The sequence below is a fragment of the Callospermophilus lateralis genome, chromosome 3 (genome assembly GCF_048772815.1).
Source record: "Callospermophilus lateralis isolate mCalLat2 chromosome 3, mCalLat2.hap1, whole genome shotgun sequence".
NCBI lineage: Eukaryota > Metazoa > Chordata > Mammalia > Rodentia > Sciuridae > Callospermophilus > Callospermophilus lateralis.
In genome coordinates, this window is record NC_135307.1 from 145,428,981 (window position 1) to 145,456,307 (window position 27,327).

The following is a 27,327-nucleotide window of genomic DNA, read 5'->3' on the forward strand; positions in this document are numbered from 1 at the left end:
TTGGTGATAAGGAGACACAAGTTGGCTGTTGAACAGAGGTACAATAGCTTGTTATCTACAGAGTTGATACTGCCTCCTAAATTCCTGGCTGTGACAGGAACTCATCTGAAGTGAAGGCTTGCAGAGCCAGTGATACTGGAGTACTTTCTTTCCCCATAATTAAATTAGCCTTTCTCATGCAGAAAAAAAAAAAAAATCACATTTTTTTTAAACAAAGGCTGTATTCTTTTTTCCTCTGTAGATTAAAAAAATGTTTAAAGAGATATATACTAGGTGATTGCTGTTTGTGGAGAGTTCAGTGATAACATTTCAGTATACCAAGAGGGACAAAACTGAGTTAACTAGTCTTTTATGATCAAGTGAAAATGAAGAAACAAGCATCCAGTGATTAAAGACTAGAATAAATCATTCTTTTCATTATAATATCTGTGTATAGGTACTTGTTATATTTGGTCTGTTTCTCAGTTATAAGAGTTCAATGTGTTGTTCATTATTCCAAGTGTTAACATTTTCAGTGCTGATGGGAAATTTGGCAAGTAGAACATGCTACCATGGATGGGGTGGGTAAAGGTCTCCATCCCTTAGTGTTCTGAACAGCAAGACCTTTTATGGCTAAGTAAACATAATGTCCATGCAATTAGATTCATAGAGCTTGGTGTCATGGGACAGATGTTAGGGAAATAGATGTAGTGTTCATTATATGTTCTTGTTTAGTAATTGTGTTTCAGTAAGAGCTTCAGGCATTGAGTGGCACATTCCAAGAAAGTTGAGAAGCTAACATACCTATAGTAATGTTGCTTATGATTGCTTATGATTTTCTTCAAGCATACATAAATTAAAAAAAAACAAGAAAATCAAATTTTGAAATAATTTTGCTTTGCTGAGCATGGTGGCACAAGCCTATAATTCCAGTGGCTTGGGAGACTCAGGCAGGAGGATTGCGAGTTCAGAGCCAGCCTCATCAAAAGTGAGGTGCTAAGCAACTCAGAAAGACTATGTCTCTAAATAAAATACAAAATAGGGCTAGGGATGTGGCTCAGTGGTCGAGTGCCCCTGAGTTCAATCCCTGGTAACCCCCCACCCTCACCAAAGAATCTGGCTTTGGAAAAACTAAGAAAAAGTTCTTAAATCTTGATGTACTGTGTTTGCATTCTACTTTCTTAAGATTAAAAAGGGGCAAAATAAACAAAATGTTTGTAAGTCAAGTTTTAAAGGATACTAATATGTATTATGAATTTAAAATATATATTAAATCTAATTTAAATAATTTGTGACGAACTCATCTAGAACTAGTTTATCAAACTTTCTAATTAGGTAGGCCTCAGTAGAAAATTTTAACTTCTTAATACTTTTGTGGAGTTGGTTGGAAAATCAACAGTCTCAAAACTATTTAAGTTGTTGAACCCAGTAATTCTACTTTAAAATAATACCCAAGAGTATTTTTTAATTTGACATTATAAATGTAAATGAACATTTGAGAAGCTAACATATCTATAGTAATTGTTGCTTACGATTTTCTTTAAGTATGTATAGATTAAAAAAAAATAAAATCAAATGTAAATGAACATTTACATTTATAAATCTTCAAATCCTTGATTTTTTGTTTTATTTTATTGGTACGAGGGATTGAACTCAGGGTTACTCAACTACTGAGCCACATTCCCAACCCTATTTTGAATTTTATTTAGAGACATTGTCTCACTGAGTTGCTTAGCGCCTCACAGTTGCTGAAGCTGCCTTTGAACTCGCAATTCTCCTGTCTCAGCCTCCCAAGCCTCTGGGATTACAGGCGTGTACCACTGTGCCCAGCTCCAAATCCTTGATTTTTAATTCTTTTAATTTTAGACAAGTTGTTTTATGGTGATTTTAAAGTTAAAGAAATAGAAAACTAACCATCTGCTATATTTTTACAACCCAGTGTAAAAAAATGTCAATGTACTCCAGGGGGAAGCTTTAACAACACTCAAGAAAATTCTGAAGAAAGTCAGTTCAGTGGATTAAAGCAATCTATGAAGCAGCTCTGTAGATTGAGCTAATAAAAGGGAAAGGGGTGCATTCCATATACCCCTGGAATGCAAATTGTAAAAATATGTAGTCAGTATTATATACATCTTCATACAAAAGAATCATAAGTCACATATAAATATTAGATTTGAGCTTTTATATTTTAGAGTTTTGTGGGAAACTGTTAACATTCAAGAAGAAATTAGAAATGAAATTTTTGAGATTCTGGACTAATTTCTAGTGACTGAAATAAATTCTCATAGGCAGAAAGGAAGTCAGTAAATAAAGTTGCTGAAATGCTCAGTGCACTATAACTTCTCAAAGCATCATTTTGGTAAATTTCTAATTTATTTCTTTATAAATTGGCTCTAGCACTTAAGTTAATCAGGTTGAAATCACATTCTAATTGTTAACCGTTAGAACATTGTGAAATTTATATTTTTTAAGAAGTTCTAAAAGGAAGAATCCAAACAAGTCAATATTCCTTTTATTTTAATGTACAATTGAATTAATTTTATGTAGGTCTTAGGTTTACCTTACTTGAAGAATTAATACTTCTTTGATCATTTGAAAACCATTTCAGTGGCTCTTAAATAATTCAGTTCATTCAATCTGTGCTCTCTTAATAATACAAAAAAAAAAAAAAAACTCATGGAAAGTTAGCATTATTTGTGTGTGAATTTTCCAATTGTATTTCAGACTTTAAGAAAAAAAGGCCTTAATGGTTGTGAGAGCCCTGATGCTGACGATTACTTTGAGCACAGTCCACTCTCGGAGGACAGATTCAGCAAACTAAATGAAGATAGTGATTTTATTTTCAAACGAGGCCCTGTAAGTACTTTCATTTTACCTCTACTTTTTATTTGTTGATCCTTTTTGTTAACTTCATTATTTAGGCTCTGAACAAGAAGGAACACAGAGGGTGCGACAGCCCAGACCCTGATACTTCATATGTGCTAACTCCACATACAGAAGAAAAATATAAAAAAATTAATGAGGAATTTGATAATATGATGCGGAATCATAAAATCGCAGTGAGTACTAAAGTATGGTTTGTGCTTATCTTATGCATGAAGAGATTGATCCGACATCTTAGTTATTTTTACAATCAGTTATGATAATAAATAGAAGGGGAAAAGAAGGTATTTTATTAACTTTTTTGCTCTATATAAATTTAAAATTGCTGAAATATTATAATAGTTTATGTTCAGCATCTTTAATGTAGAAGTGAGAACATTCTAATTCAGGCTTTGCTACTTACACACCCTTATATCTTTAGATGGGGCACCTAAACATCCTGAATTCTACTTTCTTAATCTATACAGTGAGTGACTTTGCTCATAATTTTAAGATCCCTTCCACTTCTAAATTACCATGTTTTTTAATAAAGGAAATGAATAAGACTTTCTTCTCTTTCCTATGAGTTAAAACATATATATATATATATATATATATATATATATATATATATGTTTTATATATAAGACATAAGACATGTGGAATTAAATAAATCTGGAGAATGCCAGATATTCTGAATTTTTAGGGATTATTTCATATAGTTGCTTTAACATTAGTAGAGCTGAGTTTACTGTCTGGCATTTTGTAAAAGTCTCAGAAGCACTTGGCATTGATACCTTCAAATTCCTGTCATAACTGATTCTGGTAATAAGGAAGAAAGGCTTGGATTAATTTTAAGTTAAGGAAGCAATGTTCATAAACTGGTTGTAAAATAGTCACTTTAAATTTTTTTCTGTGCTCATATAACTAACCATAGTGAAACAGTACTTTTTTGAGCTCATACTCCTGGACTTAATAGATTTTCAGAGTTCTTCTCACTGAAAGTTCCATAGTGAGAGCTGCTTAAGATTGTTATTCTGGATCTGATTTTCTAATTCTGTATATGAAAGTATAGCCTTCATAAGACAGATGGTTCCAATGCTGATATTTATTTCGTTGTCAGAGCTAATTCTCTTAAAACAATGCCCTAAAGTGTACCTTATAGATAATTTTTCTTCAAAGTAGTCCTATAAGAATAAGCTCAAGAAGAATAACTTTGAGGAGGTATGCCATTAGTCTTAAAACAACACCAAAGAAAAACCCTTCTGATCTCACAGGGATAATGATATTCTTGCAGTTAGCATTAAACTGAAAATTGTTCTGTTTTTGAAAAATATTTCTCGTTGTTTTATATTTGTTGATGAATTATTATAATTTTCCCACCTGAAATTATTGAATAGAGTACATAAGCTATTTGTAGTCTTCCAACTTTGAATTAGCAATGTTACTTTATTATGCAAATCACTGTTTTAAAATGAAAGGAGAGGAAACTGCCCCCCCACACACACACTTTAAATTATAAAGAGGTCTTATTTATTGTGGTCAACAGTATATTGTAAATGGTTTATGGAAGAAATGGAAGAGGAAAATAGAAAATATCCTTTTAAAGGGGTATGAAATAATTTGGTGGAATAGAAGATGGCATTTTTAATATTGTAATTTAATCTTCATACAATTTAAGGAAAATACCAGAAAACTTATTAATATCTTATCAGTAATTAATTTTGTTATTTAGGTTGTTTCTATTCATTTTCATTATACTCAGATTTCATTGTGTTATAATTATTTGTTTTTTCTTTAATTTTGCCCATTATGAATGTCCATCAGTCAAATCAGATTGGGGCCTCATTATAATGTCCCGTTACTGTATTAAGTTAATAATTATGTGTACACTCTTGCTCCCTTTTGATATATTTGGGATCTTGCAATAGGAATGTAATGATATTAAACTGGTTTGCAGCAAAGTGATAATTAATGCTTACTTGGTAATGACAGTGATAAATTTTGTAATGTCTAAATTCAGCAGTAATACTTTAATATCAGGTTTTGACTTCTAATTTTCATCTCTGTGAATATTTGAAATATAGAATATATACATTGTAGTATACATTAAATATAAAATTGAAAATGTTCATGTCAAACATATTCACATTCAAATATAATTCTAAAGAAGACAGCTTTAAATCTGCAAATTGATTAAGACTGTTCCCATTCTCCATTTGTAATAATTTGAGTTACCCTGTCAAATTAAAGTTTGTAAGTTACTTAATGTAGGTGAAAATAAAACTAACAGTTTTCTCTTTCTTGTTTTTTATTTTACAGCCTGGTTTGCCACCTCAGAACTTCTCAATGTCTGTCACAGTCCCTGTGACCAGTCCTAATGCTTTATCCTACTCTAATCCAGGAAGTTCACTTGTGTCGCCATCTTTGGCAGCCAGCTCAACATTAGCAGATTCAAGCATGCTATCTCCACCTCCAGCTACATTACATAGAAATGTATCCCCAGGAGCTCCTCAGAGACCACCAAGTACTGGCAATGCAAGTATGTAGTGACATCTGTACTGCTAGTTCTTTAACAAAGAAGATAAAAAAACTAGTTGCTAACATAGTAAGTTTCTTATTCTGTTAGTCTTAATTTTATTGTCTGAATGAGCAGGAGTCACTGCTACATAACTGAATGGCTACCGTGGGACTAATCTACTATGAGACTATTTTGGCAGGCAAAGTAGAACAACATAGAGAACCTACCATGTATCACAGTAGGTTCCTTATCATGAGAATATTTAACAGGCAGAACATTTAATTAGTATATCATGAATAGAGATTTAAAGTTGATTTTTTGTGAGCCATCCTGCTAGAAATGTGGAAATAAACTCATCTGATGAGAGTTAGTGGATTTTTTTTTTTTCTTGGCGTTTCTTTCTGCCTGATTTGGTTAAGTAAGCAGAAATTTGCAGTGTATTTGCTGCATTAGCCTGTGAGATTCAGTATTTCCTTTCTCTTAAATCCTAGATTTGGTGATATTCAGTATGTACTATCTCCATTCTTATTTATATATATCATTTGGTATTAATAACACAGAAAAGCAAAACCCATCCAGAGCTTACTAGGTAAATTCCTGTGTGTGGGTGTACACACACACACACACACACACACACACACCATGTATAGTAATGTATGTTACATGTATAGTTTACGCATATATATATGTGTGTGTGGTACAGAATATATCAAATCACACATTAATGTGAACTTCAGACTGGGCTAGTTTTTATTTTGATGTTTTTTAGGAGTGGAGTGAAGGTTAACCTCTGTTCAGTTCATACTCAAATAAGGAGAGTTCATTTATATTCATTCTCTGCCCTTCTCACCTCTTCATAATGTTGTTAGGTGGGATGTTGAGCACTACAGACCTCACAGTGCCAAATGGAGCTGGAAGCAGCCCAGTGGGTGAGTGAATTCCTACTGTTTAATTTTGTAGGCATCTGTCTCGTTTGAAATATAAGGAATATTGTCCCTGAAACTAGGCCCCTCTACCTTCTGAGGGATAATTTAACTAATACTTAACATTTTCTTGGAATATTCCTTTTATTGATCTTAAATTCAGTTACTCTTTATTCAGTAAATATTTATTGAGTGCTTCCTCCATAGCAGATATTGGGTTTTTACTAAAGACTAGATGGCCTTACTGTACTATGATGATTTTGAGTCCTTTGGGTATAAACCAAGGAATGGGATAATTGAGTTTTCTAGGAAATCTCCATACTGCTTTCCAGAGTGGTTGTACCAATTTGCAATCCCACCAGCACTGTATGAGTCTACCTTTTCCCCCACATCCTCACCAACATTTATTGTTACTTGTATTCTTGATAATTGCCATTCTGACTGAAGTGAGATGGAATCTCAGTGTAGTTTTGATTTACATTTTTCTGATTGTTAGAGATGTTGAACTTTTTTAATGTTTTTTGTCTGTTCATGTATCTTCTTTTGTGAAGTGCCTGTTTAGTTCCTTAGTCCATTTATTGATTAGTTATTTGGGGGTTTTTTGGTGTTAAGTTTTTGAGATCTCTGTATATTCTGAAGATTAAGGCTCTATCTGAGGTGCTGGTGGTAAAGATTTTCTCCCATTCTACAAGCTCTTTATTCATGTTTTGATGATTCCTTTTGCTGTAAAAAAGCTTTTTAAAAAGTTTTATACCATCCCATTTGTTGATTCTTGATTTTACTTCTTGCTGGGCATGGTGGTGCACCCCTGTAATCCCAGTGGGTTGGCCCTAAGCAAATCAGTGAGACCCCCTGTCTCTAAGTAAAATACTAAAAAGGGCTAGGGATATGGCTCATGGTTAAGTGCCCCTGGGTTTAATCCCCAGTCCCGTCCCCCCCCCGCCAAAAAAAAAAAAAAAATTACTTCTTGCACTTTAGGAGTCTTATTGAGGAAGTTGGTTCCTGAGCTGACATGCTGGAGAGTTGGGCCTACTTTTTTTTCTTGTAGGCACTGGGTCTCTGGTCTAATGCCTAGGTCCTTGATCCACTTTGAGTTGAGTTTTGTGCAAGGGGGGAGGTATGGGTTCAATTTCATTCTATTACATATGGATTTTGAATGGATAAAGAAAATGTGATGTACACACACACATACACACAATGGAATATTAGTCATAAATAATGAAATTATGGCATTTGCCAGTAAATGGATGAAACTGGAGAATATCATACTAAATGAAATAAGCCAGTCCCAAAAAATCAAAGGCAGAATGTTCTCTCTGATATGTGAATGCTACCCCACAAGAAGGAAGGGGAAGAATAGAAGCTTGTTGGGTTAGACAAAGGGGAACAAAGAGAAGGGATGGGGTATGAGAATAGGAAAGACAGTAGGATAAATTGGACATAATCTTCCTGTCCTTACATGAATACACAACCAGTGTAATGCCACATTATGTATAACCACAATAATGGGATCCTAATTGGAACAAATTGTATTTATTCTATGCATGTATAGTATGTCCAAATACACTTTACTGTCATTTATATCTAGAAAGAACAAATTAAAAACAAAACAGATTAGATTGCCTTAGTGTGACATCTACATTGAAATAGTTTCTTAAGAAGAAGCTTTCTATATCTTCTGTCCTCACCAAAGTTAGACTGTTAGTGACCTGCTTTTTTCTTACAACAGATTAAAATGGTTTTAGAAAGATTGGAATGCAAAGAAATGGTGGGCCTACTTACAGAGATGGAAGGAGAACTGAGAGATCTGTCTCAAGGATTTGCTTTGGTGGTCACATGTAGGACATTGACCTTTAGCATAGTTGCAGCTGAATAGATTATTTTACTTGTGGGGCTCCACCTAAGATCACTAGCAGTTTAAACACATGTCATAAATGTGTCTGCCCACCCCTGACATGCTGATAAAAATACATTATGATCTTAATATCATAAAAACATAGTATATATGTCAAAAAGTTACAAGAATAAGTGTAGCCCTTTGGATTTTCTTTATACTAAGTCTTCTTGTTAATATGTGCTAGTGACATTTGTCATTGTTATCTGAAAGCAAGGTAGGAATTTACTCCCTCCATAGATATTGTGTGTCCTGGAAACATCTGAAAACAGATCACTTATAGGAAATACTGTCAAATATTTATTCCACAAGAATATGAGGAGCCTCTACCTTAAGAAAATTAGATGGGTGACTAAATTACTTTTAAAATAAGAGAGAAATAAACACATATTATTGAGTGAGACAAGTTACAAAATGTATAATGACTTTAATGTAGGAATTAATGCCTAATTATACCTGTACTGTTTTAAATTGTCTTAATGGAATTTAAACAGATAAAACCTGTTGTAGGTCTTATCTCTTATATGAGAACATACATGAAAGTCTTATCAATTATACATTAAGACTGCAATGTGGCTTTTTTCTTTTGGACACAATTTTAATTGTTTGTATCCCATATCTCTTTTGTGTACATTTTCCCTTATGACCCTCCCCACAGCAAAACTATAAGTTCAGTGCCTACCAAAATTGGTAGAGCCTAATATCTTCCTCCTTGCAGCAGTATCTGATATTTGCACCATCCCACTTCTTCAATTCATTTATGGTAGTTTACTGTTAGGAGCCCCAAAAATGCCTGAGAAGGCAAATAAGCTATAGAAGAATAAAGCCACTATCCCAGGCCTTATTATTTCTCTTGACACATAAGCAAAACTAACTAGGCACACTCAGAAGCATAAAACATAAATGAAAACCTGTAGGGAAAAAGAACAGTAGAATCAGGCTCCTGAATTTGGAGTTATTAGGCGAAGATAAAGAAAATATTGAGAATTTAGACAGAGAACTGAGAACTTATTTTTAAAAATGGAAATTTTAGAACAAAAAATACCATGTTTTAAGAACTGAACAGACCAGTCTTGTAACATTGAACAAAGCAAATAGTAGAGTTAATAAACTAAAAGAAAAAACAGGAAATAATTAGAATTTTTGAGACATGAAAAGATGAAAAATCGAGGAGAATAAGACTGAAAGGATACAATGAAAAAGCCCAATATACATTAAGTTGTAGTTCTAGGAAGCGAAAAACCAGAGAAACTTGGGCAAAAGTAGTATTTGAAATAGTGATTAGTATTATCCAAAACCAGTCCTCTCCCCAAAAAAACCCCTCAGATTCAGAAAGTTCTACAGAATTCACATGCAATACAAATGATATACTTATGAGAAATTTTAGAATAGAAATTTGGGGATGTACCTCAGTGGTAGAGTGTTGCACGAATTCTCTGAATGAGAAAGATGAAGTCTCTTTATTTATCTACTTATTTATTCGTTTATTTACTTTTATTTTTATGTGGTGCTGAGGATCAAACCCAGGGCGTCACACATGCTAGGCGAATGCTCTATAGCTGAGTCACAATCCCAGCCCGTAATGTTGCTTCTTTAGGGCTACTTCCCAGGAGAGGTGAAGAGGGAGACGATAGTATTCAAGTAGGATTCCATGAGCATTGTATGTTTTCTATTTCAAATTTCTAATGGATAGAGATTCGTGTTGTCCATCATATAGGACTTTTCATCAAATTAAGTGAATGGGGTCATCAATTATTTCAAAACCTGTGGTCTTTTCTTTAGTTCCAGAAACCTCAAACAATTCTTTATATGAATAATACAATTTGAAAACTTTAAAAATACATTTTTGCTGATTTGTTGAATAATCTGATGCATGTTTGTCAAATTTTATGGAATGTTCATCACGTATGATAAAATCAAGTTTTGCACGTTGCTGTGTAGAATTTTTTCAGAATGCTTCGAAGTTTTGCTTATCAATTAATGTATTCACAGCAAAACATTAATGACATTACTGTCTAGAGTTTAGCCCTGAATGAGTAGTATTAAGGACACAGAATATTTTCCAGCCACTTGAATATGCATTATTTAAGCTGACATGAATATTTACATTCTGAAATATGAGCCAGATTGATAATTGGATAACCTACCTAACATCTGGAAACTATAATTGAAATTAGATCTATTGGGGCTGGGTTTGTGGCTTAGTGGTAGAACACTTGCCTACATGTGTGAGGCATTGGGTTTAATCCTCAGCACCACAAATAAATAAATGAATAAAATAAAGGTCCATCAACAACTAAAAAATATATTTAAAAAGAGAAAATAGATCTGTTAAGTTTCTGGAGCATAGGTATGCAGCTTGCTCAAGAGCATTTTTTTCACATTTTTATTAGAGTAGTAAATTACCATGATAACTTAAAACACATTTTAACAACAATCACATTAAATTAGGCTTATAGTAGTGTCAACTATAGTAAACACTTTAATTCCTAAATTTATAAGTTGTAGCAAGATGAGTTATTTACTGAAAGTATCTGCTGTACAAGTCTATCTCAACAGTATATTCATTTTTTCATAAAATTGGAGGTAAAAAGGCATATAAGTTATTATACCACTCTACAAAATAACAAATAGTACATATGAAATTATCTTAGCTTTAGCCTGGCAAGTTACCAAAAACTTACATCATTTTGCAGTCATTATCTGCTGCAGACTCCTGACTTCACACTTAGATCCCCTTTCCTTCTTACAACTCAATTCTTATGAGTTACTATGGTACCATATAAAAAACATCATAGCCAGGTGTGGTGGCAGGAGGATCCCAAGTGTGAGACCAGCCTGGGCAATTTGGCAAGACACTGTCTCAAAACTTTTAAAATTTGAGGAAAAAAAGTTCTGCGGATACATCTCAGAGGCAAAAGTCTCCCAGGTTTAAAACCCTCCAAAAGCATTTTAGACTCCACAATGGAAAATAGTATTCATGCTTCTTGATGATATGTTCTTTTAAATTCTGTATTTAAATCATATAATGTCTTTGAGAGGAAATACTGCTTTTATTCTTCATATTTGAAGAATATGCAAATCAAATATTCTAGATATCAGATACAGAAAATATTCATGCCATTATATATTAAGAGAAACTGTTAATTCTTGTATTACTGTGCAATACCACTTCTATTAAAACGTCTCATTTTGAATAAAATTATTTGAGAAACATTTGTGTTGTCCAGATGTCTGACTTAGCAGTTACTTCTGCCCAACTCAGCTTTCTGAAGGATGCAGGAAATTGCTCTGTGGGTTGTGGAAAAGAGATTCAGCCCAGATTTTATACAAACCCTTTCAAGATAATGGAAACAATTCATGAAGTAGGCTCATAGGGTTTACTGAAATACCAGTTCTCACAGCAAAATTAAATCAGACATATGAATTAAAACTTGTAGGTCACTTTGTAAGAAGTTTCAGAAAAAAACAAAAGGAATTAGGTGAAAAGGAGGAAAAGAACTAAATAACATCTGGAACCCTGAAATTCGGAATGAATGACACCTGCTAGAGAGAAGCAACCATTCCTAGGTGCCCTACTTAGCATTTCTTTTCTTTGCCCCCAGGCTTTCAGAACTAAAGCATGAAATTTAGTGATTAGGATTCAACAAAGTTGATTATATCACATTAGCAAAACGTTAAATTTTTAATTCTCAAATAACTCACCTAAATAGTGTATCTTTTTCAAACTAAATATAAGAAGAGCCAGGTGTGGTGATGTCCAGCCTCAACAACTTATGGAGGCTCTAAGCACCTTAGTGAGACCCTGTCTCAAGTTAAAAAGTAAAAAGGGCTTGGGTGGTAAAGCATTCCTGGGTTTAATTCCCAGTATCCCCTGCCCCCCCCCAAAAGTACATTAAAGCCTTCGTTTTCTTCAGAAAGTTATATTTATAAACTCTCTTAATCCATCTCTTTCTAGTAATAGTTTTCCAAATTTTAGAATTCATATGTCTGTTTATCAGTTGACCTCTTTATTATTATTGTCTTTGAAAGTGCTTTATAATCTGCTAAGTACAGTATATTTTTATTTTTTATTTTTTTGGTACCAAGGATTGAACCCAGAGGCATTTAACCACTAAGCCACATCTCCAGCCCATTTTATTTTTTATTTTGAGAGAGGGTCTCACTAAGTTGCTTAAGGTCTTGCTAAGTTGTTGAGGCTAGCCTTGAATTTATGATCCTCCTGCCTTAGCCTCTTAAGCCACTGGGATTATATGCATGTGCTACCCCACATGGTTTACAGTATGAATTTTAAGTGGCTTGTTGGCTTCTTTGTTTATTCATTTGTTTATTTATTCCAGGGATTGAACCCAGGGTGCTTAACCACTAAGCCACCCTTTTTTAATATTTTATTTAGAGACAGGCTCTCACTGAGTTGTTACATACTTCACTAATCTCCTGAGGCTGCCTTTGAACTTTTGATCCTTCTGCCTTAGCCTCCCGAGTTGCTGGGATTTCAGGTGTGCACCATTGCACATGGCTTAAGTGGTTTTAAATTATCGTGCTTCTTTTCTATTTAAGAAACATCGGGAGAATCAAAATTATCTAAGTATCATTTCATTTCTCTAGAGTTCAATCTTCTCAGGATAGAGTATTAGGAAGAATTTTAGATCAGGGTTAAGTACACAGCAGACATTCAGTTTTGGTTAGTCCTTCCATATATGTTAGTAAAAGAGGTGTGTGTGTGTAACATATCTATTATGTACTTATTTTTAGTGAATTTTCAAGTTTTCTCTTTTTCTTTATAATGGCTAGAAAGCAGTAGAACAAATATAGCTACCCTTTCCTTTTGATTGTCCCTGGAGCCATGGGTTTTCTAGGCTGTCTTACCTGCGATTGCTTACACCTATTCATTTATGCCTTGAGCCTATCATTTTTTTTCACATTTATCCATTAGGCGTCCCTTCTGTTTTCTTCTCTCATTCTTCTGTCTTTTCAAATTACTCAGAGGTTAGTCCTACAAAGGCTTCCCTAATTATGCCTACATACTTGAGACCAGTGCATACTTCCTGTTTTCTTGTAAGTTTTATGTGGTTATCCTTAGTTTCATTACCTTTGCCCATACTTTAAGTATAAATTTGATATATTCATATCTCTGCAGTGTGTTCTTGCTAACTAGAGGAAAAGTTACTTGAAGACCATGAAGGCTTTTTTGTTTTGCTTCTTTTGCCCTCCCAACAGTACTTTACATACAATAGAGGTTGAACCATTTTTACATGGTTGCAGATATTGATAACATGTGAATTCTGAGCTCTACCCAGAGAGCTTAAATCTTCTTCAGCCCTTCAGAATTCTAGTTAAGAATTCTGAATATTTTGTTCTTGGTCAGCTCTGTAGTACACACTAGGAATAAAATTGTTAATTATAAATTTATTTTGTACAGTGCTTTTAAGTTAACCTCTATGTGCCAAAATAGAAAAGGCTTACTCAGAATTTTTCAAATTAGAATAATATTACCATATTTATCGAAAAAAACTTCTTTTATTACTAAAAACAAATGCTGTTTGTGGTAAACCTATAGTTTTTACGTTTTGTTTTTAAAATTGCTGGTCTTTAAAAAAATTGAAACAAAATTAATTTTGTATGAACAGTTAACACTATTTTATGTCTAGTAATTCAGTTTTCATAAGATATTTTTACAAATTAATTGTATAATGTTTTCTATTATTCACTGGTTTATTTGCAATAAACTTAGAAATCTAAATACCATATGATACATAGTTTCTTTTATAAACGAACATTCATTACATGTTTTTATATACTTGTTTTTTAGCTGATGAATAGTAGATAATTCTAATAGTATAGTATCAGTTGCAACTCATAGAAAGCTACCCTTAGGCTTAAATGGCATTGATATCTGTTATTAACTTCTAAGTGATACAAACTGCAAACATAGTTTAATTTTAAAGAGCTTTAACTTCCTTTCTTTGGTATTCTCTTTTCTTTATCAAGTTTTTTTCTCATTTTGCCTTTCTTCTAAATCTCAAAATGACTTAAGAATAATATGCTTCCTTGGAAATATTTGTTGGAATATTCCTGAACTCAGTCACTGTGGTGAAGAATGTTTTATATTCATTGCCTTGGACCCAAGTCAAATGTCTTATCATCCAGCCAATTTGTGACAAGGGGATGAGGCTTGAGGTGTGGAGTCATCCCCACCCAATCCATAGACTACTACACACAGAAGGGACTAGAATATCTAGAATGTTTATGAAACCAAATACATTTATATCTCAGTTGGTGACCAAAAGTTCTGTGTGCACAGAACATGTACCACAATGTACCTGTTTTCTTATTTCACCTAAGGGAGATTGACACTTCTATTAGGGAATGTTAAAAGGTAGGAATAAGATGATTAAAATTAGATAAACCAAATTATTTAGTACGGACATTAATGTAAGCTGAAGAAACAGAACAGGGAAAAGTAGAGCTACTAAAAGAAGTTCTTGGTGGAAATGAGGCATTAAAGCTGAGTGCTAAGTAATCTGTAGTTAAGGAGTTGCCTGAAACCTAGTGTAGTACCTAGAATCTAGTATAGGGGTACTTTTGTGTCATAAGAATGAAAGCACAGTCATTTTTTAAAACACTGTCTCCATTATTGTAGTCCCCAATATGAGATGACATATTAGGAATGTGTGTTGTATTTTAAGTGCTTCTCATAGATGTGGCGTTAGTGTTCAGTTTTATAATATAAGTGTTTGAGACTTTGGTTGACTAACTTGTTTACTTATTTTTAAAATATTGAAGGATACCTGGTTAGTTACCCTAGTGAGTTTTATTAAATCCATTTGCAACTCAGACTGGGGAAATGTGCTTTGTATTTATGACAAAGTATTTTAATGACTCTTTTCACATTAATAAATTTTCCAGGGAATGGATTTCTAAACTCAAGAGCTTCTCCAAATATGATTGGAAATACTGGTGCAAATAGTTTAGGCAAAGTCATGCCTACAAAGTCTCCCCCTCCACCAGGTGGTGGCAATCTTGGAATGAATAGTCGGAAACCAGATCTTCGAGTTGTCATCCCACCTTCAAGCAAGGGCATGATGCCTCCACTCGTAAGTTGAACCTCTCTTCAGCTTTATTCTTTACAACACACATTTTATACATAGTCAGTCTGTATCTGCCTTTAGAATTTTCTGTATGTCTTTACAGCCCACAAAACTTTTTTGATATATATTTGTATTCAAAATTAGTATTTGAAGAGACAATTCTATTTGAAATGCACAAAAATTACATTATGGAAAAATAAGAAATAAATTTTCTTAGTGTTTATTTGAAATTAAAGCTAACTATGGAGAAGTTATTATGTTAGTTCTAATTTTACCAGGCTAAAATCTTTGCTTAGAGATCTCATTCCCAAATTCATAAGTTAATTATGATTTATTTCTTCTCTGTACTTTGAATCTTTCAGTAATTTATTATATTCTTTTCTGAGAAAGAAACATTAAATTATTTGTTAGAAATTCTACATACCAGAGAGAACTATTATAAAATAGTTTATTCATACAAACTTTAGATGAGCTACTCTCCAAATAATTTTTTGCTTATTCCTTCTCAAATAACCTTTCTATTTAACTCTGTAAAGAATGCAATACCGCCCCCAACTTCTTGACAGTATCTTTAGAACTTTAGAGTTCTAGCCTCATTTGCTTTTTAATCCCATGTCTGTGTTTGTCATGGAGCAAAAGAATATATTTATCCCCCTTAGCTTCTTGTAGAAAAAAGTTAGAAAACATATGCCAGGTTTAAAGCAATTTTTAGTGTAACAACTGCTTGAATATTAGCATACTAAGTGATGTGCCAAGTGTTCTTTACTAGGTGCAGCTGGTAAACATGCCTTTTATGTTTTTGCTAAGTGAAAGTGAGGCTATCAGGCTTAGATAATAATTCTATATTTGTTTTTGTAGATTACAAAACATTATATATGCATTCTCTCATCTGATTCTCAATTAGACCTTATGAATAAGGAAAGATGCGAAAACTGAGCTAAAAATGCCAGGACTTTTGAGACTTAGTCTTGTACTCTACCCAAGTCAAAAATCAAAGAAGTACTTTTTTATTTGGGTGTACAGAAAGCTGAAAGCTGTAACACTCTGAACTTTATAATGAAAAAACAAACAAACAAAAAACTTGAACGTACAGCAGATTCACAGTTTTCCTTGAATCCATTATAGTGCAAAGATTTCAGGGCAGTCAGCTGGCCTGAAGCTTAGGGAAAGACAGATGCTATGGGGAGAGAGAGGACATTGGGGCACTGGGCAGGTCACAATGACAGGAGTTAAACTAGGATGGTTAGTGAATTACTAGAGACCAGGTGTGCACTGGCAGGGCTATTTGAAACATTTGGGTTCACAAAGTAGGGTTAATCTGTCTTGTCTTATAGTCTTTTCCATCATGAGCCCCATTGAATACTCCATATGAAAAATCAGGAATGTCCTGGAAAAGCCTCCCTTGAAGGAGAGAAAAGGGGGAGAGTGGCTACTATATTAGGAGCCAAAACATTTGTTTGAATCTTTCTATCCTTTTTCTTCCATGAAACAAAACCTCTGTGAGGAAGTAAACAACAGTGTGACTCTTAGGGCACTGGAGAAATCCCATTGTATCTGGGGAAATAGAAAAGGAAAGCTATCTCAGTCTATGATGGAGGAGCAGGAAGACAGGTTAGGTGCACAGCAGTGCCATGAGAGTGGCTATATGACTGAGAAGGCCACAACCTGTAGCACATTAGAGAGGTGATAGCTTAAAACATAATGGGACAATCAGGGTAATAAACTGGGTAAGCCAGGACCCACCTGCAGAGGGATTTGAGCCTGTGGTAGAAACACTTGAAAGTATTGATAGCAACAGTAAAGATCAAACACTGTTCAATTTCTAAGAAAATTAATTAATACCTATTACTACAGGCCCATTTGAAGGAATTGCATTGTCTATAAGTCAATAGGAATTATCTATACTGAAATTCAAAGAAAAATCAAAACAAAACCAAACACAGAACAAAGTATCCTAGAACTGTGGAATTTGTAATTGGAATTCCCCCTCAAAAAAAAAGAACAGCAGGAATAATAACAAAGTAGGGTGAATGCTATCAATACCCACACATATACACACATATATTTAGGTTGCTAAAAGCAAAAGGCAAGAAAAATCAAAGACAGCCAGAGAAAAGAGACATATTATACACAGAACAAAGAAAAACTCTTAACCCAGAATCTATACCTAGCAAAATCGTTTTACAAAAATACGATTAAAATACTTTCTTAAACAAAAATCATGAGAATTTATTGCCAGCAAATCTACTCTACAAGAAATGTTAAAGTCCTTCTGTAGAAAGAATGTTATGTCAGCAAAAACTTGATTCTACACAAAGAAATGAAGAACAGTGGAAATGGAATAAGCAAAGATAAATCACTTTTCCCCTACTTCTTATATAAATCTTCTATTTTCAGTTTTAGATTTATAGAAAGATTATAAAGATAGTATAGAACATTTGCTCATACTGTGTCAAATTTCTTCTTAATTTATATTAGTATGGTACATTTATTAAAACTAATGAACTAATGTTGATATAGTATTATTATCTAATGTTTTTGAGGAACACTGGTTACATATTTTGTAGGATGTGTCTCAGTTGAGATTTGTCTGATGTTTTTATCATGATTAGACAGGGATTATTGGTTTTAGGAAAGAATGCCATGTAATTAAGGTGCCATTGTCATCATACTGTGTCCAGGGTGAATACTATGTACTGACTAATTGCTACTGTTAACTTGGTTACCAGGCTAATGTAAGTGTTTAACAAGTTTTCTGTTTTACCTCCTTGTTTTCCCCTTTCCATACTGTAGTTTTTGGAAGGAGATCACTATATGCAGCCCAGCTTAAGGAATGGGAATTAAGACTATCTACCTCCCTGAAGGAGGAGTATCTACATAAATTATTTAGGTTCTTAGGTATAGACTTATCTGATCTTTCTCATTTATTTAAACACTTATTTATCTAAATATGACTTGACTCATAAACATTTGTTTTAAATTTTGGGTTATAATGAAATACCACTTTCTTTTTTTTCCTAAACTGTTCTAGCTTTAACTTTTGGGAGTTGTTCACTTCTTTCCTTTGTCCCTTTGATATACGCTTATCCTTGTGGAATTTTTTGCTTGTTTTGTTTTGGTTTTGACGGCGGGTGGAGGGAGGGTACATTTTTACTTTCTGGAACTACTAGGCTCATCTCATGTATTTCCTGGGCTAGTCTTAAAGTCAGGCATTTCTCTAAGGAACCCTGGTTCATTTTACTGGACAATTATTATTAGTGTTTTCTTCTTTTTAATTGCTCTAAGAGGCAGCTGATTTTATAAAGTAAATATGTTGGCAGTATATTTTCTGTCTATAGCATATGTAAAAATAAAATATATAACAACAAAGGATGGGAGGGAGGAATTGGATATACACTGTTGTATGTCCTTATTCTACACATAACATACAAAATGTTATTTGAAGGTGAACTCTGATTAACTATGTATATTGTAAACCTTAGAGTATCTACAGAAAAAAGAAATTTAAAGAAGTTAAATAATGAGTAAATAGAGGAGAGTAAGTATAATTATGAAAAATCCTCTGATAGTTAAAGAACAGCACAAAATTTTAAAAAGCAAGATGGTAGATTTTAATCCAACCATTCAATGTGGTCAGAATACATCAAAGACAGACTGTCAGATTTGTTTTTTGAAAAAGGCAAGGCCAAACAATATATAAGAAACCCATTTTAAAGACATAAATGGATGGATAAAAATATACTATGCAAATAATAACCAAAAGAAAGCTGAAGTAATCATAGTGATTTCTGACAGTGTAGATTTACAACAACGAATATTGTCAGGGAAAGAGAAACATTACATAGTTCGTTTTTCAAGAAATAACACCTCAGACCTCCAAAATATGTAAAGTGAAAACTGATAGAATCAAAGCATGAAATGGAAAAATGCACAATGGCAGTTGTAGTCTTCAAAATTCTTCTCTCAGTATCACTCAGCCAGCATCGCTGAACATCACTCAGCCAGCCTAGCCTAAAACAGTGTTTTGTTTATAAAACACTCAACAGCAGCAGGACACATGCTTTTCTCATGTATATGTAAAACATTCACCAAGATAGATCATCCTGTGCCATAAAACCTACCTTAGCAATTTTGAAGAATTGAATTCATACCTATTATATTTTCTGGCTCTAATGAAATAAAACAGGAAACCAATAACAAAAAGACAATAGGAAAATATCCACATACTTAAAAAATATACTCCCCCTGCCCTGCTGTGCTGGGGATTGAACACTGGACCTTTTGCATGCTACGTAAGTACTCTGCCTGTTTGGAGCTATATCCTTGGCACCAGTTAATACACTTTTAAATAACCTGTGGGCCACAGGTAATCTCTAGGGAATTTTACAATTGTATATGCTGAATGAAAGTATAACAAATCAAAATTTTGAGGATTAAGATAGAGTAATACAGGCAGAAAATTTATAGTGTTAAATGCATATGTTAGAAAAGAAGAAAGGTCCCAAGTCAGCAATCTAAGCTTTTAACTTTAAGAATCTTGAGAAAGAAGAACAAACCTAATCCAAAGCAAGCTGAATGGAAAAAAAATAGAGTGGAAATCAATAAAATTTAAGCCAAGAAAGCAGTAGAGGAAAGTAATCAAACCAAAAAATGGAAGTTTTTTTTTTTTCTTTCAAAATTTCAATTGGTAAGTCTTAAGTGATGCTGATCAAAGAAAAAAAGACCAGGTTATCAATGTTGAGAATGAAAAAGGGTACCTCACCCCAAAGATACTAGTAGATAAGAAAATACTACAAACAACTGTGTTCTGATTAATTTGATAGTTTGGATTAAAAGGGCAAATTGCTTGAAAAATACAAACTATCAAGGAATTACTAAGTGCAACAATAAAGAAATAGTTAACCTGAATGCTAAATATTTGTAAAGCAATTGAAGTGCTAATTTTAAAGCCTTATAAAGGAGAAAATTTTTAAACCAATTCAGTTTTGCTAGCAAATTCTACCACACTTTTGAGGAAGACATAATACCAATCCCAAACAATCTCTTTCAGAAAAAGCAGAAGAGGCAGACATACTTCCTAACTCATTTTAAAGCCAGCATTACCTTAATACAAAACCAGAATTAAGGTAATATAAGAAAAGGAACTACAGACCAGTTTCCCTCATGAACTCTAGACATAAGTCAAAAAGATGTTAGTAAATAAATTCAGCAACATATAAAAGGGTAATATATCAAGATTAAGTGGGTTTCATCTCATGAATGCAAGGGTGATTTCTATATTTGAAAGTTAATCAGTATAACCCACCATGTTACAGGATATGACATTTATTCATGATATTAAATGAACACAACTCAGCAAACTAGAAGGGACCTTAACCTAATAAAGAGCATCTGCTGAAATCTTAACAAGTAACACTAGTAGGGGGAAGGTGGTTAGTCTTTTGTTAGTATTAAAGATATAGGCAGTGATTTTTTTTATCACCACTGAAGTCTTAGCTAGTATAGTTAAGCAAGAAAATTAAATACAGTGCATACATACTAGGAAAGAAGAAATTGAATCATCTGAAGATACAGTTTTTGATATAGAAAAGCATGAAGAACATACAGAAAAAATCTGAGACCAGTCAGTGAGTTCAGCAAGGTCATACGGTACAAAGCCAGTATACAGAAGTCTATTGTATTCTTAAACCACCAGTGAAAAATTGAAATTCAAAGTTTAAAATAGCACCCCACTCCCCCAAAAGGGAAGGAAATGGGTAAGTACAAATGTAACAAAATATATGCAGTCTGAAAACTAAAAAACACAACCTAAATTAATAAATCATATTAATGGATTAGAAAACTCAGTATTGTTAAGATGTCAATTCTTCCCATATTGTCTATTAATTAAACACAATCCCAATCAAGATCACAAGAAATTTTTTTTTTTTTTTTTTTTTTTTTTTTTAGAAACCAGTGAGCTAGTTCTGAAATATTTTTGGAAAGGCAACAGAACTATAACAGCCAAAACAATTTTTAAAAAGAAGAAAATAAGACACTTCGTGGTTTTAAGACCATCTGTAAAGCTGTAGTAATTCAGAATGTGTGGTGTTGGCAAAAAACTGGGTACATAGATAAGTGGACAGTAGAGACCTGTGTGAATATACATTCAGCTGTTTTATGGCAAAGATAGTAAGACAGTTCGGTGGAGAAAAAATAGTCATTACAGCTAATGGCATTGGAATACTTCAATATCCAGATGCAAAGAAAAAAAAAACTTGGCACATGCCTAAAAAAAAAAAAAAAGATTCAAAATGGATCATTGACCCAAATTTAATGCATGAAACTAAAAATTATGGGACAAACCCATAAACAGCAAAAGAATGATCCATAAAGTAAAAAATGGATATATCAGAATTTGTGAGAATTTAAGTTTTGCTCTGTGAATGGCACTGTTCAAAAAATAAAAGCACAACCTACAAATTAAGAGAAAATATTTATAAATCACATGTCCAAATAAAGGGCTTGTGTGTATAATGCACTCTTAAAACTCAGCAATGGAAAATATACAACCCAATTTTTTAAATGGGCACAAGATCTCTTTTTCCACAGTGCTGGTGATCAAACCCAGAATTGTGCATGCTAAGCAAGCTCAGTACCACTAAGCTACACCCCCATCAACAAAATCTTAACAGATATTTCAAAAGAAGGTATATAGATGACAAATAAACATGTGCTTAATACCATTAGGCATTAGGGAAACAAAAATTAAAACCACTTGTTAGAATGGCTAAAATTATAAAACTAAAAATGCTGTTGGAAATGCAGAGTGATAAGAACTCTCCTAAATTCCTTCTTGGAGTGCAAAATGATAGAACCGCTTTGGAAAAGAATTTGGTAGTTCTTTATGAAGTTAAATATATATTTGCTATATAACCCAGCAATCCCACTCCATAGGTAAATCCAAGTGAACTTAAAACTATGCTTATGTAATAACCTGTATTTTTTTCATAATTGAGAAAAACTGAGAATAACCCATATTTCCTTCAACAGATGAGTGGATATACGCACTTTGGTTTCATCCAAAGGACTACTACTCAGCAATAAAAAGAAAGGCACAACAATAGATAAATCTTAAATGAGTTTTGTTAACTGAAAGAAGCCAGATCCAAAAGGATACCTAGGGTGTGATTCCACTTACATTCATTCCAAAAAATGCAGAACAGCTCAGTGGTTGGGAGTATGAGAGAGGCTGACTACAAAGGAATAGTATGGAATATTTGAGATGATGGAACTACTTTATGTGAGATTGTGGTGTTAGCTATGAGTCTGCATTTGTTAAAACATAAAACTTGTGCATTACAAGAGTGATTTTTATCAAATGGAATCAAATAAATCAGGACTAATGGAATGTAAACTGTGACACATGAAAATAAGTATATTACAAATTAATGACTGTGTGATAACAAAGGAACTGAGGAAGAAAGCTGGTTTAAGTAACTTTAGAAATTGTTTTGATTGGATACTGTAAGGATAGAGAACAAAAACATTGTAGTAAATCATAGTAGAAAGTAAATCTGAGACACACACAGATAGTGAATATAGCAGATATGTGGAATCAGGTTTCTCTGACTAGACAAAAAGTTACATATAAGCAAGAGGGGTAAGGGTTGAGGAAGCGAGAAATAAACCCTTTCTGGGGTGTAGTTGAAAGTTTCAGTATGAGCTTACCTTTTTAAACATATAGATAGATATAGAAATACAGATGTTACATACATACACATTAATATGTATCATATATTTTCTAGTTCTGTCTACTGAGAAGTCCTTGAAATATGGCACCCAGTAAATAAGTATAACTAGCACTCAGATTTTACTTTCTAAACACCATTTCTTTAATTCAGGGAACCAGGCCTCCTTAAAGAAGTGGTTGATTGGTAGACCTGGTATGTGAACTACAAGATGAGCAAAAGGCACTAAAGAATAAGTGCATGTCAAAAGGACACAGGAGGGCTAAAGATAGAATGCTTGCCTCTTATACACAAGGCCCTGGGTTCAACCAGCACCACAAAAAAAAAGGGGGGGGTGTCACAGGAGACACCTTTCCAAAAGAACTCCCAAAGCCTCAAAACTAGAACACTTGAGTAACAAAATAACAAATTACAAAATTACGAGTCATCTATGTATTTATATTCTAAGGGATGACAAATATTGAGTTCATTATTGATATAAGTGAATGATTGAATAAATAAATAGTGAAGTGACAACTCTTCCTTAGAGAGAAATTAGTATAAGTAGAAAGAACAAGACAAATAATAAATCACTTTTACAACATCACAGAGCAATGATAATTGTTTCAGGCAAGGCCAATCAATAAGAGTTGCAATTAGTGGGCAAAAGTTAAGATGAAACACAGTATTTACATGGCTTCAAAATGTCTCTTCCCCAATAAATATTTGTTTCTTACAAAGGAAAAATAGTGATTTAATACTGGAGAATCCTGAAAGAAGCTACCATGTTAAGTAGAGGATCAATGCTAACTTCACTGGTAATGAGACAAAAAGACACATGCTTTCCAATATGGGTGCTAAGAATAAGAAGGTCATATATCCCCGTGGTATTCTTCTATTAGTCTGTATCTTCTAACAATGAATAAGTATAAGACAAACCTTGTTCAGAGACATTCTACAAGATAACTGAATAGTATTCTCCAGAAGTTCAAGGTCATGAAAAAAAACAAGGAAATACTAAGGAACTATTACAGAACAGATTGAGACTAAAAATACATGATAACTAAAAGAATGTGGGATCCAAGGTCTGATCCTGGGTCAGAAAAAGGTCATAGGTAAAAAAAAAAAAAAAAAAAAGTGAAATCCAAGAAAAATTCAAAGCTTTAAATAGTGCTGTCTTTTTAACATTAGTTTCAACAATTGCATTGTGTTTCTTTGGAATATTAACCTTGGAAGATGTTGAGTGAGGTGTCTGAAGGGAACTCTCTTTGCTCCCTAATTCTAAAATTATTTTAGAATAAAATATTCAACATACATATAGACATAACAAATAAATATGTCCACAAAAGGAGTCACTGGGGGGAAGGAATGGCATTTAGGATGGCCATTTGGCTCACCTTTCAGAAGAAACTGGTCATGCAGTACCTACTACTTACTGTCTTTCAGAAATACAAAATTTTAAAAAAGGTTTCACTTAAGGCACAGAAATGTGTTTACAAGAATTATTAGTAAACTGAAAAGTTTAAAGATGAAACTACATTTAGACTTTGAGAAACTGCTTAATAAAATTATTTCTGGGTTTTGTTTGTTATTTTTCCCTATCAGGCATTATACTCAGAGGCACTTAATCACTGAGCCACATCCCCAGCTTGTTTTTATTTTTTATTTTGAGACAGCATCTCTCTAAGCTGCTTAGTGCCTCACTAAGTTGCTGAGGCTGGCTTTGAACTTGTGATCCTCTTGCCTCAGCCTTCTGAGCTCTGGGATTATAGGCATGCGCCACAGCAGCTGTTTCAGTGAAAAAGAAATTATGAAGCATTTCTACAGAGAGCTACAAAACTTGCCACAAAACTATTTACCCCTTTATCCCTGAAGGTTAAAGTGAAAACTACATATTTTACACACACACACACAGCCATAGTGTTTTGATCTGTATCTCGTAGTTGGAGATGCATAATGATTATGTATGACAAAGTAGCTGAAAAGTATTTTACTTATATTTGAAATAGTAATTACAGGCCACATGATTGTTTTGCAGAATAAATAATCAGCCTCTTTTCTATTTCATCCCATTCATTTGCAGAGAAACCTGCTTCAAGATTAGTGCTTCATGTGTTAGTAATGCTCAAGGACACTTCTTTACAGATTGAGAGAGAATTGGTTGACAATTCAAGTAAAATGAGAAGAAAATAATGAGTAAACTGTTTCAAGCATATTAATATTTTATAAATGTTTAGAAGAAAAGGAACAAATATGTTTCATTTGTTTCTTTCCTATTCATAGCTTATATCAGTTCATTTCTTCTCCAGCCTGATTTTCATATACATATACACACATAAACACACACACACACACACACACACACACACACAGAGTTTTTATCCACTACAATTATTTTGTTCACATGTACACTATTATTTGCAAATAATAAGCATAAAAATCTGTTAAATTTATTAACAAATATTTGAGATCCTGTTGTTTCATAACATCATGTTAGCTACTATGGAAAGTAAAGCACACCATAATTTCTGCCTACCAGGGAGCACAGAATCTAGCAGGAGATAGATAGACATGTGTGACCAGGTGGGGTAGTAATAGGAGGATTCAGATATAAGTATATTCTTTAGAGTTCCAAATGTAGACTGCTGTCACAATTAGCAACCTTTTTAAATGTCACAGGAGTGTGGTCATTTTTAAGAGAGGCCAACGTAAGAGCAGACTGAGATGGCAGTGGGGTGCAAGTGCTTTAAATCCGGGCCCTAGAGAATTTAAAAGAATTCTCTAGTCTTTTGAAAAATGAACTCAAGTATAGAGACAACAAGTAATTTGTATTTCTATTTGTTGTGTATGTAATCATCTCTGGAGAATTACAGACAACTTCTAGTGTCTGTGTTTTTCTAAAGTAATACTTTGTTTTGAGTGCCATTGGTCTTAGTTAACTCTCTTATCCCTCTTATGTGCTGAGTACAGTCGGAGGAAGAGGAATTGGAGTTGGTGAGTGCGGGTTTCTGCTTGAAGGGAGTTGAAAAAAATGTAGAAAGTACTAATTCTCTTAAATGTTTTTAATCTAACCAATGTTCCTTTGTTACACAGATATTTTTCTTTTTATTAAAACACTATTCAAACACTTTGAACCACAAAAGCAATCTGCTAGTACTATAGACTCTGTTTTTTTCTATTTAAAATTGTATATGTTGACTCGTTTTATTGGTTAGAGGGAACATTGAATAGAGCTTTTAAAAAACAGCTGTCCATGAGCACAGGACAGTGTTAAACATTTTTAAAGGAAAGATACAAAATGCCTTATATAGCTCTCCAAATTATTAAAAATATTTTTAGAAAATGACTTCACCCTCAAAGTTCCTCAGATTGTAACACACAGTCTTGTGTTATTTCTCTTTCTTTCAAAAAGATTACATCATTTTTGGTGAGGTCACCTTTTTCAGAGTTGGAATTATTTCATCCTGCGTGAGAGAATCTGAACCACAAGGGGGTTCCCTGTTTACTAAAAGGAATATCTGTAATTGAACATACACAAATTTACTTTTCTATCAGAAGATACTCTATTCTTAAAATCGGCTATTATCTTACCCCACCCCCACCCCAAAAAAACAAACGTTTTATCTTGGCTTTTCCTCTAGATAATAAACTTAAATAAAAATAACTTGCAGTTGATTTGTTTCTTCTTTGGGACCTAAATCCCAAACTACACAGAAGTAATCATATGCATTCAAAGTCAGCTGCTGATTAGTTGTCTCTGATTAAAGGGAAATAAAAACTTGAAAATGTTCAATTCTTAGCACGGATAGGGGTTAAGAATGCATGAGAGCATGGGGTAAAGGCATCATTTGGTTTTGTTTGCATTTGTTATTACATGTTTATGCATGCTCTTGTGTTTTGTAGTTTGTTTTCTTTTTAAATAAGGTTGTCTATGCTCAGTCCTTAAAATGAGATCGTTCTTTATTTAGCATTGTGATCACTCACAGTTTTGGATTTGTTTTTGTGTCGGTTAAGTGAAACCCAAGTTTGTTGTGAATGTGATGTTAGGTTATATTATGAATATCTTTTGGTGAAATACTTATTGATTTAATACTTATTAGCAAGTAAAAGTTATAATTCAAACATAAATAATTCATCTTAAATTAGACCTGTTTACACTTATGACAGTGTCCTAAATGCTTCTATGAATTATCTAGCCCTATGTTGCCCTCTAGTGGTTGTGAAGGTCATTTACTCAGAATCAAATCCCATTGAGATAAAGAGCTTTGATGGATAGAAACAATATATGGCAAGGTTATTGTTATCCCCTGCCTTTGAAATCATACCAGGAGATTGCCATAGAGATGAA

The 27,327-nt window shown here is 33.3% G+C and overlaps 1 protein-coding gene across 12 annotated transcripts in view; it reads left to right on the forward strand.

Moving 5' to 3' along the window:
• Mef2a (myocyte enhancer factor 2A) overlaps positions 1 to 27,327 on the forward strand; it is a 146,411-nt gene that overhangs the window by 106,766 nt on the left and 12,318 nt on the right. For 8 of the 12 annotated variants that reach the window (XM_076851411.2, XM_076851416.2, XM_076851409.2 and 5 more), the window contains 5 exons: positions 2,901 to 3,038; positions 5,164 to 5,383; positions 6,232 to 6,291; positions 15,089 to 15,276; positions 25,950 to 25,973. In XM_076851411.2, the coding sequence (XP_076707526.2) occupies positions 2,901 to 3,038; positions 5,164 to 5,383; positions 6,232 to 6,291; positions 15,089 to 15,276; positions 25,950 to 25,973 (630 nt within the window). Of the gene's footprint in view, positions 1 to 2,703; positions 2,836 to 2,900; positions 3,039 to 5,163; positions 5,384 to 6,231; positions 6,292 to 15,088; positions 15,277 to 25,949; positions 25,974 to 27,327 lie in introns of all 12 variants that reach the window. The other 4 variants (XM_076851420.2, XM_076851417.2, XM_076851419.2 and 1 more) reach the window with 4 other exon arrangements.